This window comes from Melanostigma gelatinosum (genome assembly GCF_949748355.1).
Source record: "Melanostigma gelatinosum genome assembly, chromosome: 15".
Classification (NCBI taxonomy): Eukaryota; Metazoa; Chordata; class Actinopteri; order Perciformes; family Zoarcidae; genus Melanostigma; species Melanostigma gelatinosum.
The window spans coordinates 17343989-17362667 of NC_136648.1; the positions used below are offsets into that span (position 1 = coordinate 17343989).

General features: G+C 43.7%; 2 protein-coding genes across 6 annotated transcripts; one reads left to right on the forward strand and one right to left on the reverse strand.

Annotated features, from left to right (window-relative positions):
- Positions 1 to 1663: 1663 nt before the first annotated feature.
- On the reverse strand, positions 1664 to 11690 carry ss18 (SS18 subunit of BAF chromatin remodeling complex). 5 transcript variants are annotated; one of them, XM_079284455.1, is made up of 10 exons: positions 11539 to 11690; positions 10979 to 11055; positions 10801 to 10885; positions 9552 to 9708; positions 8054 to 8284; positions 7679 to 7873; positions 6134 to 6256; positions 4490 to 4620; positions 3980 to 4042; positions 1664 to 3225 (listed from the first exon to the last, which is right to left on the reverse strand). In XM_079284455.1, exons 1-9 carry the CDS (start codon positions 11605 to 11607, stop codon positions 4025 to 4027), a joined length of 1086 nt encoding a protein of 361 aa, XP_079140581.1. In that variant the 5' UTR covers positions 11608 to 11690; the 3' UTR covers positions 1664 to 3225; positions 3980 to 4024. The 5 variants fall into 5 exon arrangements, 3 of the variants coding, with proteins under 3 accessions (XP_079140581.1, XP_079140580.1, XP_079140579.1); XR_013772626.1 differs by having other exon boundaries at positions 3980 to 4620; XM_079284454.1 differs by lacking the exon at positions 3980 to 4042.
- Positions 11691 to 12349: 659 nt separating this feature from the next.
- On the forward strand, positions 12350 to 15503 carry psma8 (proteasome 20S subunit alpha 8). The gene is made up of 7 exons (XM_079285428.1): positions 12350 to 12544; positions 13378 to 13504; positions 13694 to 13818; positions 13974 to 14096; positions 14214 to 14333; positions 14827 to 14889; positions 14990 to 15503. The coding sequence occupies exons 1-7, from the start codon at positions 12443 to 12445 to the stop codon at positions 15083 to 15085; spliced, it is 756 nt and encodes a 251-aa protein (XP_079141554.1). The 5' UTR covers positions 12350 to 12442; the 3' UTR covers positions 15086 to 15503.
- Positions 15504 to 18679: the final 3176 nt, after the last annotated feature.

The window sequence follows — 18679 nt, forward strand, 5'->3', positions numbered from 1 at the left end:
TTGACGCACATAAGATCTGGGAGCAAGTGAGGCAGACGGCGCTTGCTCGAGATTTTTACAATTATGGATTTGCTCGCCAGCGTGCCGAAATTGAAATTGCAGATGAGGACGTCGATGCGCTCCCTTATTGGAGCAATGAGCAACCGGGTTGCCGGGGTCACCCGCACCTTCTCCTCAGCGCCAATGAGATGCTTCTTCTCCCCCTGCGGAGTGGAATGACTGCCTTTGTCTTCTTCTTCTGGCCTGGTGGTTTTGGTGAGTTGGAGGCTATCTCAGCGGTGCATAGTCCCGTTTCACCCTGGAGCGGTGCAAAGCTCCTGCCCAATAAAACAGGCTGCGTCCCCAGGGCCTCTCCCTCAAGCCTCCAGTCAGCGCTTGTTTTTGCACCATTTATTTAGTGTGACACATCTCCAATTAAACTGTGGAGGCTGCTGCATCCCCCCCCCCCATAACTACCTCTTATACCTCCCCATAGACTTTCTGTCACACTGAGAGCGTGGGTATAAGAGAGAGAGAGAGAGAGAGATCAGCTGTGATCACAATGTCATTTCCCCCTCAGTGGTTAGGAGCCTCCTCTGAAAGGTGCCCTGAATTATAATTGTCAAAATATTGAACAAGATAATCATCCTCTTACATGATGCTGCCACTTCACTCTTTGCCGTCTTAGAACATGCATGGAGTAATGATCTCCTGTAAGCTCTCATAACAACTCATTCAGAAGAACACAGCCAAAGCTGGTGCATCTCTGCACTTTGTCACATATGTAGAAAGTCCCACATCTCCACTTCTTAGTCCTGCGTCCATCCATTGAAATTCACGAGTGTTTTAAAAGGAGATCTTTCACAGGAGGGGAAGAGTCTCCTTGCCACCTCTTCATCCTCCCCCAACGGCCCCAGACACAGTCACAGGAGGAGTGACTTTGTCCGACCCCAATACCGTCTGCGAGAGCGCAGCTGAGGGCAGCAGCTGCCAGGGAGGACTGGTGGGGGAGCGCCCAAAACGCCGGCTCTGCCAAGCAAAGGGGACGGGGGGAGCCCCAGTGGCAGCTGGGAAGGGTGGGGCGGCCAGCTGTGGAGCAGCAGGACGGAGGGGTGACTAGGAGATGCCACTAAACCAGAGCAGGGTTTACACAAATGCACAAACAAGTTTTGAAATATATATATATATATGTATGTATAGGCACACTCAAAAAGTTGACACTTCTGAAACCCTTTCTGCTCTACATACGCACACTCATCTCCACCAGGGCAACCCACGCAGCCCGTGGCCCTCTTAACTCCCAACACCACTCTCCCATCACGTGCTTCGGCCACACATCTGGTGCGCCATCTGTATCGCTCCCCCCAATGTGACAGGTAGTCCCTCTCTCTCTCTGGAGGGAGCAGAGGGGGTGCGAGAGGGAGGCATGGAGGTAATTTTGGGTGTAAATGTGCTCTGGACCTCTCTGGATGCATCTGGACGGAGCAGACACGCTGCTGAGCGGCGCAGGGTCATTATCAGTCGGTAAGGTGATTACCAGAAAGCGGATGAAGACCAAACAATTATATCGCACGGTCACATTATGACGGCGTACGCCTTGTTTATGCAGTCATTCACAGCCTCCCAGTAAACGGTCAAACGCTATAAATAACACAAGTCATAAAATATATTAAAGATTCTTCCGATTTATTGTAATGTAAGGTATACATTGCCATGACACACATGTGACCACTTGGATGAGGGGTGCAGAACACCAAATATTAAAAACAGCCATATAAACAATATCGGAGGACGAATGAATTCCTCTTCTTTACGCCGCTGTACATGTGGGATCAATGAAGTATGCACCATAAAAACAAATATCAAGCCAGTGATATAAAAACTGCACAACCGGTCTTTACTGTGAAATCAAGGAATCCATTTGAGAACAGTATTTTCACATCTTATGTTACATATTTGACAGTAACAATCTTTATTATTCACACACAACACTTTTTTTTTGAATGACATCAACTTCGACGTTTTATTCAAAGGGGATTCCAGCATCGTCAAGACTAACAAAACAAAAGTCAGAAATATTTATTATGCCAAGTTTGATCGTTCCCATTCACCAATTTGCAGTCAACGGACAAGACTGAGGTGCTTGTAGAGAGGAAACAAAAGAGGCTCCGGAGCGCATTGACTTGCAATTTGCAGTGGCATCTGCTACATATCACCTCATAGGGCACATCTGTCCAAAAAAAAAGGCCAGTGGCCATTATTCTGTCAAGTTATGTGGTTAAAGAAAAATAATCTATTCATGAACAAAATTGTATAACTTTGTTTTTTTCACAGACTTAAATACACAGCTTTACACAGAATGGGTTTTCAGACATGTTTGCATTTATCCTACAAGGAATTTCCATGCATGTCAATTGATGTAGCTTTTTTTTTTACACAAATAAATTCACAGTGCCCATGTCACTGATGTAGCAGATCCAATGGAATCGTTCAAAAGTACAATTCAACACAAAAAAAAAACAAAAAAACTGAATGTGCTGGATCATCTTTAAACAAAAAAACAAAAAACAAAAAAACAAAACTAAAACTAAAAACTTGACACATACACTTCATGAAATAAACGACACAGCTAATAGTACTAGTTTCCAATGTCTTATACAAAGTTAGCGTGCTCTAAAAAGCATAAAATATATTTTTACATCATCACATACATCAAGACACGTACCATGGCCGAGCCGGAAGTTCGTCTGGTGCATTATTTCATCACCGAGCCCCCCCCCACCCCCCACCCACATTTCCCTAGTGCTGGCAGTATTGCTTCTTATGAACGAGGAGCTGAAGGACAGAGAAACAATGCACCACGGTCGATTAAAACTGTACATTTAAATCATCTCGGATATCCAAAGTTTTCGTGAGCCCGTTTTCACAATCTGCAATGCTAAAGGATAAGGCAGTTCCACTTTTAAGGCATTGCTGCTTTGAGACTTACTGAACCAGAGGGTGAGGGTCAATGTACATGACAAACAGAATACATTTGAGAGGCGAGGGTCAGAGCCCAAAGAGAGGGGGAAACGTATCTTGTATTTTTGAGTGTTGCATGTTCTTGTCTGAGACTCTCAGTGAGCTACAACCATCGTTTGAGTCTGCTTGGCATTTGACCAGAGGTCAAAGTTGAGGCAGAGATCAGAGCGGAGCTGTGTGGGTTGCTGTGACCGTCTCTCATTGCTGGTAATTCCCATACTGGCCCTGCAGAGAGAAATGAGACAGAGTCGTGTTACTGAACCTTCTCGAGAAAAAAAAACAAAAAAAAAACACACCCACACACACACCCCCACACCCACACAGGAAAAGCTTTTATTCACGCAATCACGATAGGGTGCAAACAAACATCTGGGGTTTCGACCACATCATAATGCAAACCGTGATGCATGGCTGCAGTAGCTGGTATTGACCAGCAGGTGGCAGCATAGCCTCACAACTTGAGAGCTCTTAAATTCTAACTTTGTACCTCAGGTTTCAGCAGCAACATGGCTGAGGACACGAGGTATTCCTCGATAAATAGCAGACACTTGTTTCAAGTGCGACAACAGTAGTTGATGCAGTTCTAAACAGGGGTCGAAGTATGCGTTTGGCATTGATGCAAAATACAATGGACACAAATTTTGATAAACAAACTATGATCTGACAGTCTGATATAATTCAAATATATATATGGTGTTATCAGAAGCACAGTAGTCATCCAAACCAGTATTGGGAATTCAAGAGATTAAGGACACAGCCAAAGCACCGAGCTGTTGGCTGTCCCACTGCAGACATGCTGTGTTTCTGGACCTCATAACTTACAATTCGACCCCTGGTTATTCAAATAAAATTGAAATTAAAAGAACGAAAAATATGGAGGAAAGACAAAAGAGAGACAGAAGAATCATAATAAATGCAAATTAAGGCTAGGTGGTCAAACGTCTAGATTGGACGTCGAGGTCTTCACAGCAACCATTACCTTTGCTTCTTACAGAGCTAGTCAGGGGTTCAAATCCCCGGGTCTTTATTTCCTGATGTGTCCCTGAATATTCAAAGATAAAGATATCAAAGTGTAGCTGTGGTCCCCACAAAAGACCACAGGAAATACAAGGGAAACAAATAGATCCCCCTGTTTAAACACTACAGCAGTCTGCATCACGTTTAAGGAAGCGTCCTCGTAAAGCCCTCGTATCTCACTGAATTCCTCATTATCGAACCGTATTTGCCAGGATATACAACTAAGACTTAACTAAACAAGTGAACGACAATAGTAACACATACACCCTTTTGGGAAGAGCAGATTTAACCCCCCAATATGATGTGGGCATGCACAACACACTAACTTTTAATATTTACCTTCTAACTTCACTCGTATTGGTGTCACTACACAAAATACACAACTTAGTCTGGCATGAACTGAGTAAGGGACAGACTAAGGCCGATGCATTAACTAGTCGCTGTGACTCTCCGGTGTTGTAGGCATACTCACCTGGTCATAGCCGTAAGGGCGTTGCGGCTGGCCCTGTGGGGGTCCCGGTTGAGGAGGCCGATAGCCCCCGTACTGCTGTCCCTGCCCCTGAGGATAGTTGGGATACTGTCCTGGGGCAGTCTGGGTAGGCCCTACGACAAACGATGACAACTCAAATTAAAAAAAAAATGCTGTTGGGCCAGAGTCAACTCTAACTCTCGCTCACACAATTAAAAGAGTTGCCCCACTGCACACGTTTTCTTTTAAGGCAGTGCAAGGCTTCTGCCTTTTCGATGGAGGTGGGACAATGGAACTCAGGTTTGGACTCAAACAAAGGAACCCAGTGTGAAAGCGGCCCATGTTTTGCTCATTCACTATTTTCTGTTTCTCCACTTGTTACTCTGAGAACTCCAGGGAATCCCTGTTGGTTCACTATCGCTAATGGGCTGCAAGAAAAAAATAAAAAGCTGATTGATGACAAAGACAGGATGGTGGATATATCCGACCCATTTGTTGAGGCTGCGTCCATGTCTGACTCGGTAATGAATGAAAACGAGTGAGACGAGTTGGAGCTGGGGCGGTGGTTTCCTAATGCAAGGAGACATCAAGGAGCTTCTGTTGGTCTTCATTAGAGGAGCGGGCTTCATTAAAAAAAAAAAAAAGGAGAGAAAAAATGACTTCCATCAGCTACACTGTAGCTATCTATGCAGGTGCTGCGGAGGACCACGCTAAGCTTGACTGTGGCTGAAGTCAAATGAGGCCCACGCAGCATCGTTAGGAGCTCATAATGCCTTCTGCTGCGAGCATAACCTTGTGAGGGCCGGCGAGAGAAGGCATGCGTGTGTGTGTGTGCCAGATGGAGCTCACCTCACAGCCTCTGCTTCTCCGCAAGCTCATTACTAACACGAGCTCTGGCTCAGACAGAGGGGTGAGTGATGGAAAGTTCCGGTGAAAAATGGGATGAAGAAGAAAAACCACAAAGACCAGAGAGCTGCAGGAGCCGACATACTGACATAGCACGTGGAACGTTGTTTTAAAACACACTTTATTTTGGTTGAAACCCAGAGGCCACACGCTCATTGTGAATGCCTTAAAGTTAGAAAATCTAAAAAATAAACATGCAATAGGTCAATTAAGTGGTCTAATGTAAAATGATTCACCCATTTCCAGCAACAACAAAAAAGTTACAATCTTCAATGACTAAACTTACACCTATTCTTTAATATGTACGGATACAATTAACATATTGGCTTAACTATTCAAAAACAAAAGTTCACAATGTTTGGCTGGCAGTCAACACACACTTTGCCCAATGTCTGTACCCATCAGCCAAAGCTGCTCTCCCACTCCCTCAGAACAGTGTGTCATGTCAAACTGCAGCACCAGGAGAAATGCTAATGTGGCGCCAGCCTCCACTATGCTGATTACATTTCTCTTCCACCGAGCTCCAATCCCCCAACCGTTCATTAAGGTGGTTCTTTAATTCCTTGCTCTTGATGATGCCTCGACATGCATTTGGCACAGTCAAGGGGCCGCAACCACCGACTCACTCAGGAGGAATTATTAGTCGACAGTTACAAAAAGAAATGAGGGGGGAGCGAAAGAGAGCGGATAGTGCCTCCTGCAGGACAAACGTGTGCCACTGTTGGAGGGAAAGCAACTCACCGTAGCCCTGCTGCTGCGGTGGGTAGCCCTGTTGACCCGGGTACTGCTGTTGAGGAGGGTAGCCCTGCTGCTGGGGGGGGCCTTGCTGGTATGCTTCCTGCTGCTGGCCATACTGGGCGTTACCTTCAAGGGGGCAACAGCAGGCAATGTGAGCAACATGTTCACAGGCAATGTGAGCAACATGTTCACAGGCAATGTGAGCAACATGTTCACAACTACAACAGCAGAGCAGACAAACACGTTTTTGAGCCAGCCATATTTTAAGAAGATTTTGTTGTTTTTGTTTGTATCAAAATGGCTGGACTGTCTATACTTAAAAAAAAAAAAAAAGGAAAGCAGTTGTGTTTGGAAAAGGTCAAAAGGAAACTAGTGTAGAAAAGTAGAGAAGAAAAAGAAAAAAACACACAACAAATAAGTAATTGTTAATTAGACAAAGTAAGAGAAGGAGTGTGGCTGCTCATGAAATAATACCACCCGTTAACACACAAACATGGAGACATGGTAGCAGATCATATGTTATATTTAGAGGGTAATGCAGTGGTAGCGTACTTCTCAAAAATAACTGTCAATGGTGCTGCTCTTCTGCAAATCAGTGCGCACAATATCTGTGTATCGCCAAACAATGGCAGTATGCTTCAAGTACTTGCAAGTTGGCGATATGAAGACTCTGGTTATTAATATACTCCAAACACACAAACCAGTAGCAGGCCATAGAGTTATCAAAGGATCTGGCATGTTGTTGTGAGTATCTGAAGAATTAACATTGTACTTTGGCCATTGAGACTCACACAAGACTGTCCCTGACCTTTCTTTCACACCAGCAGGTGGAACATCAGACATGATTGGGGGTAGGGGGGGGGGGGGGGGGGGGGGGGGGGGGCATCACAAGAATGGCTGGGTGCTAACTTGTTCATGGACTGCAGCACCTTTTGGAACAGGGTGCACTTGCGCATGTTTCTTCAAAATTAGAGGCCGTATTTGGCCTTTGATAAGAGCCCAAAGTCACTTTGATTTCCCAGAAAATGATGAAGAAACTGAAACATTGGTTTTGTCACAGTCTCTTTGCATCACTTGTGTTTTAACACAACTCCGGGGCTTATTTTCTGTTGGGGGGGGGGGGTTCTTTTTTTTTCTCCAAGTGACTGGAGGGTTCTCCTACCTTCTGAGGCTCCCTGTCCTGGGTGACTGTACTGGTCGCCATAGTAGTCTTCCTGCCCTGGGTACTGCTGAGGGGGTCCTACATACACATACACACAACATACACACAAGTAGATTCAAGGTGTTGTTGGATTGGCTGTGTGAGGGGAAGAGTGGAGAGGATGGATTTCCTTGCCGCTAGTTCTTGTTAGAAAGCTTTTCTTTTGGCCACTCGACTAGTTGTGTAATTGGAGGCTTTAGATTACATGTTTAGTCATCGAGATGTCTGTGAGCTGCAGAAGTGGAAATTGAGAAGAACAAGAGTAAGAAATGCAGGAGGGCAGGTTAGGAAGAAGAAAGGCCAACGCTCACAACTTGCACACTTCACAGACACACTGGGGGGTATACCTTGCTGTGGGGGTCTGTAGGGCGGCATTGGCCTCTGGCCAATGACGTGGTTCCCCTGGTTGACCTGGCCCATCATGCCCATTGGGGTCTGTTGTCCTTGGTAGTGCTGCGCACCACCACCACCACCACCACCACCACCACCACCAGGAGGCATGTTATACTGCTGAGAGGGAGGCTGCTGGTGCATCATGGGGCCTGCAGCACACCAACAAAGAGTCAACTCTCAAACTGTACTCGGCAGCAAAAACATACAAGCAGGACACGGCTCATCTAATGCAGGTGGACGGTGAAGCACCAATGAGGCCGGTAGGTGATTAGGTATTAGAAAATCAATCAACACAACCAAGTGAAAGCTAACAAAATGAGTTGCTTTACCTTGAGTGGGCTGCATGTTCATGTTTGGCCGAGGCCCATAGTTTCCCATGGGCTGGCCCTGGGTCATGTTCATTTGGCTCTGCGCTGGGATGCCCTGGGAAGCAGGGACGGTGTGATTGTAACCACCCATCGAGCCATGGCTGCTGGGGGGCATATTAACAGAGCCACTGGGCATGTTTGGGGGCTGGTTGGGGCCTGGACCGGGACCTTGCATGGGCATGTGATTAGGCCCTGGAAAACGACAACAGATGATTCATGACTTTAAAAACCACCACCGTATTTAGTACGCAAACGTGTGTGTAATTTCCATCACAATGTGATATATGTTAGAAATCGATCTATTCCTTCATTCTTTTTTCCTTCGTAGATACCGTAGATTTTTATTATTTAGGATTAGAAAATAAATCATAAATCATAAATCATTGTTGTTCACAATGTAGCATTATCAGAGAACAATAGGTTGGATGAGAGTGTTTGACCACAGGTGTGTAGTACTATGTGCAGTACCGATCAGGGAGGTTGTAGGGATGAGGTAGCGAGCGACACGTGTTGTTGTTGTTCCTGTGTAGAGTAAATACGCTGATCCAAATTGTAAGCAACTATAATTCATCACCTGCACCTCTGTCCAACCAGTCCATTTGAGTTTGCATGTTCTTTTCATTCCTCGTTTGCAATATTTAAAGCTGATCGATCAACAGAAAGCAACTGAATCTTACATATTTAGATGTAGAAAGATTTATATCGTGTAAGGATTTACCATTTGTCACTAGTGACAATTTTAACACTATGTGTTTCACACATATAAAAAAAAAATGCCATTGACTTCACGACACGTCCAACAGCATGGCAAAAAAAAAAGAGCAGATCAGAGCAATAAGGCTCCCATTTGTTCAATGAAGGGAAGTTGCGAGGGAGGGCAACTCTTTCTGCAAAGGCATTTCAAACTGAAAGCCGGTGCCTACAGTTAAGTCATCTAAAGAGTAAAAGTAACACCATTATATTGTTATAAATGTATATTGACTGTTGTAAGCTGTCAGTAGATATCCAGGAAACATCACGGCACAGCTTAAGTGAACACTACCAGTTAAAAAACGACCCTACATGCAACATGTTCTGGTTTCTAATATGCTCCTAGATGCTTACCCTTCACAATATACAATGCTTGCTTGGTACAGCAATCGCTGCCTCTTTATTTTTAAGATAATACAAATATATAAATTTGCCAAAAAAATAAAAAAAACCAAACACACACACTGAAACAAATCATGATGTTTAAGGAGGAGGGGATAACCACGACTAAACGAAGGTCAAGTCCAAGACCACCAATGCAGGCGAATGTGTGACATCATCCTTCAGCAGTGCGACCGCCCTCACAGTTCTGTGGTGTTGCTAGGCAACCCAAGTGAGACAGGGACTGAGAGAAGAAGAAGGGGAAAGAAAAAAAGAGAGAAAGACGAGGGAGGTGAGGTGAGGAAGGGGGGGGGGGGGGGTCACTTACCAGGCATCTGTCCATTCATCTGGTTCTGCATGTGTGGGGCTGGAGGGCCACCGCTGACCATACCCTCAGACGGCATGTTGTGACCGTGAGGAGGCTGAGGGGGGGTTCCACTTTGGTTCATCCCACCAGGTCCCATGGGCATGTTTTGAGTGGGCGGCTGCAGGCGCACAACACAGACACAAAAACACACATCAGCTCGCGAGAAACACATCTGAGCCAGATTTAAAAAAAACAAGAAGAGAAAATTGATGAAAAGAGAAGCGGATAAAAGCCAATATCTCTGTACAAAACATTACAATACAGTAGAACGGCTGTAGCTCCATTAATCAAGGAAGCCAGACGCTTTTAAAAGATACTGGATTCAAAAAGGGACAATACATACGCATGCAGTACAATACATAGTCACACAATCACTGATTTAACTGCTCTCAATGAAGTCATAACCAGGGCTAATCAATGACTGGAAAAGTGTTAAACAGACCATTATTGTCGAATTAATAGTAAATCAATCCGATACACTGCAGCTTTAAATATGTTATACGACTACACTTAGTATTGAGAACTTTTGCACATCCCCTGCGCAATATTTAGCACATTTCAGCACAAAACTACTACTTCTAAAACTGTTCAGCTCTTTCATTTTAAAATACGTATATTGTAGACATTCTTCATAGTATATTTTTTCACATTATTGTACTTCTTTTGTATTCTTTATCTATATTTCTTGACTTTTGTAGTACTTGCTTTTTAAAATATTTCTCACTAAGTTAATTGTTATGCACCAATACACCAAACCAAATTCATTGTATGTTAACATACTTGGCAATACACCGGATTCAGATTCTTCCTAAATGAATGAGCTTAAAAGCAAACCCAGAATGCTGTGCATCTATAAATAACATCTACAATAGGTCAACGGGTCACACTGATACTTAGAGGAGCACACACCTTTCAACCTCAATTGACATTAAATAAGACAAAAACATGACATCATTCATTTAAACTTAAACAGTTTGTTAGTGTAACTAGCTCTTGTTCATTGGTAAATGCAATATTGCATTAAACTCTTTGACCACAATCCTTACTTTATGAAAGTTGTATTGAGTATTGCTTATGTGATTTACCTGAACCAATACCACAAAAAAAGACTTATTTTGGACATGAGCAGAAACATTACCTCGTGATGCAGAGGTTACACTGTTAAACACAATTCTGTCACTCATAACAAACAGCAAGGACCAATACTCACAGCAGGGAGGAGAGACTGCATGTTCTGATTAGAGTCTGCTATCGTGGCCAGGTACACTAAATTTCTGTGCAACATCTGTTGATACCTGCGCAGGTGGAGAGTCGTCAAGACAGGGTTTGAGTTAATGTGCACTTAAAATGACTGACGTGCATACAAGAGAGGGGGGTTCATAACTTACTGTGAACATTCTGCCGTTTTGCCTTTACTTTGGAAGTCCATTATACACTGGATCAGCTGGTTGTTTTCGTCAAGTAACTGCAACAGCAAATGCAGAGATTTATGTCACGTGTTTATGTTATGTGTGATAACACACAGTTTGCAATTAGCGACACGGAGTAATGTCGTATGGCTACCCCTTTGATTTGTGGGGGTTATTCTGCCGCAATTTGAAAACAACGTGGAGGATGGAGGACGTTTGGTGACACGAGTCTGTGATTCTTGCTAACAAAAGACGCGTCTCGCTAGCTAACGTTAGCTGTCCCACGCTAACAAAACGGCAGGCCCTCATTCATTAGAAATATAACTATGCGATAGGCCGGTACATCGACCGAAGACTCGTTGTTCACGCGTGGCGTCGTGACTCCAGAGAGGTTCATATCCGCCGCGCTTTGACCCTGCAAAACTGTTCCCGATCTATTCCCAGTCGGACTTCGACGCGCACCGCTACACAGATTAGCCCCACCGCTAGCACCGTCTGATGCCGTTGCCTCCATTCTGAGACGCGCCAACATGATTTACCTTTTGTATTCCAGCGGGTGTTATATCACCCTTCCCGCGCTGCCTGTGAGGTGCAAACGCCACCGACATGGTGATACTCTATGCAATTAAAGTGGACGAGAGCATAAAAGTCCAAAGTAGCTAACACACTTCACAAATCGGTAGAACTCAGATCTAGCAGTTTACAATAGGATTCAATTTCGTAATGCAGTGGTCCATTTTAGGGTGGACCATACAGCACATTTGAAAACATAGTAGACATTTTTGATTTTTAAATCACACGGGGACACCTGGTGTTAAAATAAAACTTTTCTATATTATAATATTTCAACATATTTACTTATATAATTGATAGCCACAATAGATTGGCTTAATTGAATCACGATTTCACCTATTTCTTTCATATCGTGGAACAGTCTAGATCTGGTCCTAAAGGCCACGGGCAATGGAATGCTCTAACTAAAGAAAGGGGAAACACAGTCAGAGCTTTAATCTATTTCTATAAAATAGTAGTAATAATACCGTCTATGCTGCACTTGTACAGTAATAGCTGATACACATGTATATTAGTCCTCGTTTTATGTGTTTAGTTCACCCACATTTAACTCTCATTCCACATTTACTCAGTCTTGAAGTTGACAGAGTCAATAAAAACTTAGAAATGCTCGTATTGTAACTTTGAAATATAAAAACTATTGGTCCGAAGAGCAAATCAAATAGCGATGATTCTAATCAAATGCTAATTCCTAATTTCCTCTAGGGAACGCATGAACCCTAGTAATGGTATCGCCCGAGTTCAGAGGGCATGCGCATGCGCTGTTTTCAACACAGGGCAGCCAGCTTCACAGATTGCTAACTAGCTGAATCATTTGGTGCTGGTCTCCCTCTTTTCTTGTGATTGTATCGTCATTTGTCCGGCAGTGCAATGGCGGCAAGATACGACAGAGCTATCACTGTCTTTTCTCCCGATGGTCATCTCTTCCAAGTGGAGTATGCACAAGAAGCTGTAAAGAAAGGCTCCACAGCGGTAAGTCCTAAAATGAAACTAGTGTTAAGCTAATGTTAGCACACGTCAGTTAGCCAACCAGCTAAGCTAGCGACTAGCATACACTCTTAGTACTCTTCTATTTAGCTTTGTTGTATCACACAGTCTGTTGCACTTAAGTGTTGTCATTTTCAACGACTCCGCTGGTGTGCTAATCTGTAGCCAATGAAAGAACTATAACAGTTAAGCTCACGTAGAACACTGAAGACGAAAGACTCACTAGCAAGCATGTTGTTGCTGTGTCACTCTCACAATAGTTTCAGTTTCAATGAGATATCAACTAAAGCTACCTCACGCAAACAATATTTGATTCATACGCTGTTTGCGAAGTCATTCTTTGCTAAACAATAGTATGGTGGTAGTTCGTGTAACTTTGTAGCTTGTAAAGGGACTTCTGGCAGAATTACAATGAACGATAACTGTCTGATTGTAATCCGTCCATCGAAACCTGTTATTTATAGTTAACCCTTAAAACCCCTGACATGTTTAGAAGAGCTTTTATCTAAAGAGTAATTGTTAGTGAGTAGTCTGATTAACGGCAAGCCGATTTTGTTGAATAGACTTTAATAGAAGATCTGACCGTAATAAATGTTTTGGATGGGCTTGTAAACCATCAAAATAACGTATTTTTAACATTCAGCATGAAGTCCTTAATTGGAAGGTGTCACTATCCTAATTGTAACAGATCCCAAGTTTGTTAGATCAGTTGATTTTAGATTCTTGATATTTGCTCATTGCCATTCAATACGTCATATCAACAATTGTCACTGGGAGTGCCAAAGTTCATGAATTAATTTTGTTTTCTTTCTTTGCAGGTGGGAATCAGAGGTAAAGACATTGTTGTCCTTGGGGTTGAGAAGAAATCTGTGGCAAAGTTGCAGGAGGAAAGGACCGTCCGCAAGATATGTGCCCTGGACGAGCACGTCTGCATGGCATTTGCAGGTACCTCAAACAACAAAACCGTTTACCAGTAACTGAATAATACATTTATCATGAAACATGGCAGAGTGGAGTAATGGACTAAGAAAAGGTGTTACAATCACTATGTCATAACAGATATCTATGTAGCACTAGTCTTTGACCTTTTATGTTTGTATAGCCATTTAACATCTTTCCATTTTTTTTTTACAGGTTTGACGGCAGATGCCCGTATTGTGATCAACAGAGCTCGGGTGGAGTGCCAGAGCCACAGGCTAACTGTTGAGGACCCAGTCACAGTGGAATACATCACACGCTACATAGCTACACTGAAACAGGTGACCCACCTTCTAACCCATGATTTATTGTTTACTATTAATTTTCAAATTCATTGGGCAAGAACATAGTTTTAGTTGCTGTCTGGCTTATTTCTGTAAAGGTTTCTAAGAATGGCCAATCACACCTGTCTGTACATTGGTCCTGTTATTTGCAGCGCTACACTCAAAGCAATGGGCGCAGGCCATTTGGCATCTCCGCGTTAATCGTCGGCTTCGACGACGATGGAACTCCCAGGCTGTATCAGACGGACCCTTCAGGAACCTACCATGCCTGGAAGGTCAGTGAGTCCGCCCTCTGTACATTACTCTGTTTTCTTGTTGCACTTGTACCACGTCTGTATGAATTTGATTTAATAACACAATTTTGTCTAATTGTTGGGGTCGAAAAAAAACAGGCAAATGCAATCGGCCGTAGCGCAAAAACCGTGAGAGAGTTCCTGGAGAAGAATTACACGGATGACGCCATTGCTGGGGACAACGAAACGATCAAGTTGGCTATCAAAGCTTTGCTTGAGGTAAGGTCAAATTTAGCCTTTGAATTTGCACACTTTGCATAAAGTAGAAAGATCTGTTTCCATTACAAATACTGTGAAATGCGAAATAAGAGAAATTGTCCCGTCAAAAGTATTTCCATCTACCCCGGCACGAATATAATGCTTTCCTCATGACTTTATCAAAGAGCAACAACTGCTTCCAGATGTAAACCAGGAAGTGATCTGCCATAGTTTTCATGCATGACATTGCTTGGTTGCTTGTTGTGCTCGGCTGGACCTGCAGACCAAACAAGGAGAAAATGAAGCGAATAAAAGCACAGTCATTTTGCCCTGTATGTGTGTTGTTGCATTCTGTGGTGTTTTTATTTGAGTTGCAGTATTCAATGACTTGTTTTCTGTATTTATATTTGCATTTAAATACCCTAAAACTGTGTTTACTAACCTCAACATGAACATGTGTTAGAGGCTGCAGAAGTTAATATATGCTGATTTGCTGGGATTTGTTTCCTCACAGGTTGTCCAGTCAGGAGGGAAAAATATTGAACTTGCTATTATCAGACGGAATCAGCCATTGAAGGTGAGTCACTGCATATTATATCTGGCTTTTGTGCTGCTGTTGTTGTTGTTTTACTTTTTTATGGAATGGCGAATAATTGCTTTTCTTTGCTACTTTTCAGATTTTGGAAGCCAAGGAAATCGAGACCCTGGTGGCTGAGATTGAGAAGGAAAAGGAGGATGAGGCAGAGAAGAAGAAGCAGAAAAAATCCACTTGAAGCAGTTCACCAAGAGTTTTTTGTTTTTTTTCCATTATTACACTTGGATGGCAATAGCATATTTGGGTTGCAAATGCTAGTAAGTTTGAAAGGGTTTTCTTCTTGCATTGATTTCATTGTGAAAACCTAAATCCGAACTTGAGATCCGTTGATGTTCAAATGTTTTGCATTTGTTTCCGAGTGACATTGTGCCACCCGCATAGAATATCCAGTTCCTATACTTCCAGCTGTTGAGTTAACTGATGTTTAAAAGCACATACATAGATATCAAGCCAGGATTTAGATCTTAAACTACATTTACAAGATGTTTTTATATCATACACCAAACGGCACAGAGAAACCTGAAATAGCAAACCCGGTTGTAGCATTCAGAAACCTAATGAAACTAAATGCTCAATAAAAGCGGACTTGTTTGTAACATGTTTTTACGTCATTTGTTATCAAACGGTCTGTGATGGCAGATGGCTTCACTAGATGGTGTCTGTGTATACGAGTGAGTACTGTTGTCTTAACTAGTGGTGCCCTGATCGGTTTCTTTAAGAGGAGACTATAGGGACTTGGAAAAAAAGCAGCAGAGGAATGAGGTTCCCCTCTTCATCGATTATCCGACTGCAAAGCAAGTACTGCGATAAAGAGAACTACAGTTTAAAACCCCACTAGCGGCAGTATGCTGTGTGGCTGTAAAGAGCTGTTTTCATCTATCAGCGTTCTGTCACACAGACCTGGAATTGGGGAGGGGAAGAAGAGGGAGCTCGGACTGCTTTATAAAGTGTTCACCTCTCCCTCAGTCATTTAAAACAAATTAGTGAGGAGCGAATGAAGTGTCTAATGGTGGCCCAACGAGACCCCCTTTTGCCTCCTTTTTTTTTCTTTTTTTTCACCCTAAATTCGCTTATCAAGCAACCGCTGCTCTGAATTCTCAACGACACAATTATGGCCGGCGGTGTGGTAGGGCTGCTTAATGGGATCCTGGCCTCAGACCCCAGTGGGAACTTTCAGTGACTTTAATCTGGAGCCCTTTGAAAAGTTGTACCGCGCTGTGCTGAAGAGCCCCGGGGGTTCCCTCTGACTCTCACCAAAGACATAATGGTGAATGGTAAAGTCCTTCATTTAGAGTCATCTCCCCAAGCCAGGATTTCCTGAGTGGGTGCCTTGGCTGCCTCGACTCGAGCAATTGCACGTTGTCTGCAATTTGTCTTGTTTGTGAGTCTTAAAGGTTGGTGTTTTTATGGGTGATGTCAAGAGGATCAATTAAGCCTCTGATATTACTTCCCATATGTAACATCATTACATTCTCACAGGGGTTTGTATGACTCACTCAGCCATTTTCATCCATACGCTAATTGGCCTCACACTAATGCATTTCAGGTACACAAAGAAATTCGATGATGTTTACTGTGCTGTCACAGCCACTGGTTTGTTGACGCGCAGGTGCTGAATCCAGCAGATGACAACAAGCCATAGGTAAACTTTATTAAAGTTAACTCGGGGTAATCCTCTAACAGAGGTTATCTGATCCATCTAGTCAACAGAAGCAAGAGCAGCTTATTTTGTGCTGCTGCTAAGACTCCTCGTCTCTTCAACTGCTTCTGGGAAGAGTTTTCTTTCTTTTCTTTTTTTTTTCTTTCTTGCCGGCATTGTTGTTGCCCATAATCAGCGCTACTGCGCCTCAGGACAAAGTCCATCTCTCTCTCATCGCTGGCTGCTGCTCATCATTAATGCAGAAAATAATGGCTTCACCAGAGGTCATCGACGGAGGAACGAGGCCCGAGGACATGTACTCTCCGAGCAAGAAAGAGCAGTGCTGCGGGCCGTCGACTGAGTGCATTGTTTGTATGCACACACACACACACACACACACACAGAAACCCAGCGTACACGTAGCAAACAGTATTAATGTGAGCACACCACAGATTTCTTCTTTTTTTAAAAACTGTGCCCACATCTCCTTTTCTCTTGATCTGTCATGCACATACACTTTAGGCGAAGAGTGTTCTCATGTTGTAGTTAATATAGAACATACACCGGGGGAACAAAAAAACCCATTGCATCTGATTGTGCTGTTTGGATGCATCCAACACCACTAGTGTGTCCCTCTCAAAACCAAACCCACCGCTCTTCTCTCTCTCTAGCTCATTTCCAAGTCACAGGCACATTTCACTTTGAGGATCTCCATTTTTGTCATTCTAATGTGCCACCCTGTGGCCGTATTTCACAGCGTTGCCCCTCTTGGGACGTTTCAAATTTGTCAGCGCCGAATGTCCTCGGGTCCAAAATAAGGCAAGTGCTTGAAGGGTAGAGACGCATTAGACATTCGGATCCCCTGTGGAGCCGAGGTTGCATTAGGCTGCTGCGGGATTACCCGAGGTGGTTGTCGCCTTCCACCAGCAGAGCGCAGTGTTGCATAAAAGCAGCCTTCCTATCATATCGCTTACACTTTCCTCCCACTTTTTGGGCCTCCAGATTGACAGTGTGACTCCTCCAGCTAACAGCGAGCAGAATTTACGGGGCCGCTGACATGTTTATTTTTTTGTTTTTGTCTCTGCGCTCTGACACGCGACCACAAAAGCTCTCGGAACAATTGAATCCATCGAGGGAGAGAGTTGTTTTGCTTAAAACAAAATTGTCAGATGAAAAAAAGCAACATGGCTCGTGACCTGGAGCGATGGCCAAGCTGTCAAAGTGTGTTGGGTCATAAAAGGCTACGGCTCTCAACACTGTCCCTTTTCTGCTTGTCACATGTCGACAGCTCCACACATACACTATTTGTGTTTTTGCAGGATTGGCCCGCCTCCTCTTCTTATGCCCTTTGGGGCTCTGCTGCACTATGAGAATACGGTCTGGGCATATTGCTGTGCTGGCTTACATATCCATAAGCGATCAGAAATATGTTCTCTTTTAATAGTCTGTTTCAATTCTTAGCTCCAGGGATATATTTCTGATTATCATTCTATTATCTCATATCACACATCTCATCTTCTCTGTCCTCAAATCTCTTTGCCCTCTCTCTCTCTCCCTCGCACAACACATTTTGATTTCCTACTGTTTTCTTTTTCTTGAACACACCCTCCCCGCTTATCATCATCACACAGAGAGCAACGTATACAGTTGAGTAACAGATACCACCGGCAGCTTCAGTTTTTTTAGTTTTTGTGTCCAGTGAAAAGGTGCTGGAATACTAACTAAAGGCATGGTTTTGAGTTACCCCTCAAGAGTCACCTGTCAGGGAGTTGTGTCTTGCGGAAGAATACGAGTGCATCCTCCTCTAATTGAAAGTAGACACCACTGGGCCAGAAGGAGAGGACGAGAAACCGAGAGAACAGGAGAGACGAGGGAGAAGGCAAAATGAGACGGAGAGGCAAAAAAAAAAAAAAAAAAAGGGAGCAGACAGAGCAAAAATAAACAATTCCCAGGATGCTGCGGGCCAAAAGCAAATGGCCCCGGGGCTCCGTGGCCTCTCGGGGCCGTGGCAGAAGCCAGTCACACACATCACATAGCATTACACGGGATGGGGTTACAGGAAAATGTCAGCCGACGCATAAGGAGGAACCATCAGCCCATGGGATAATTCGATTGCCTGAGGGAGGTGCAATC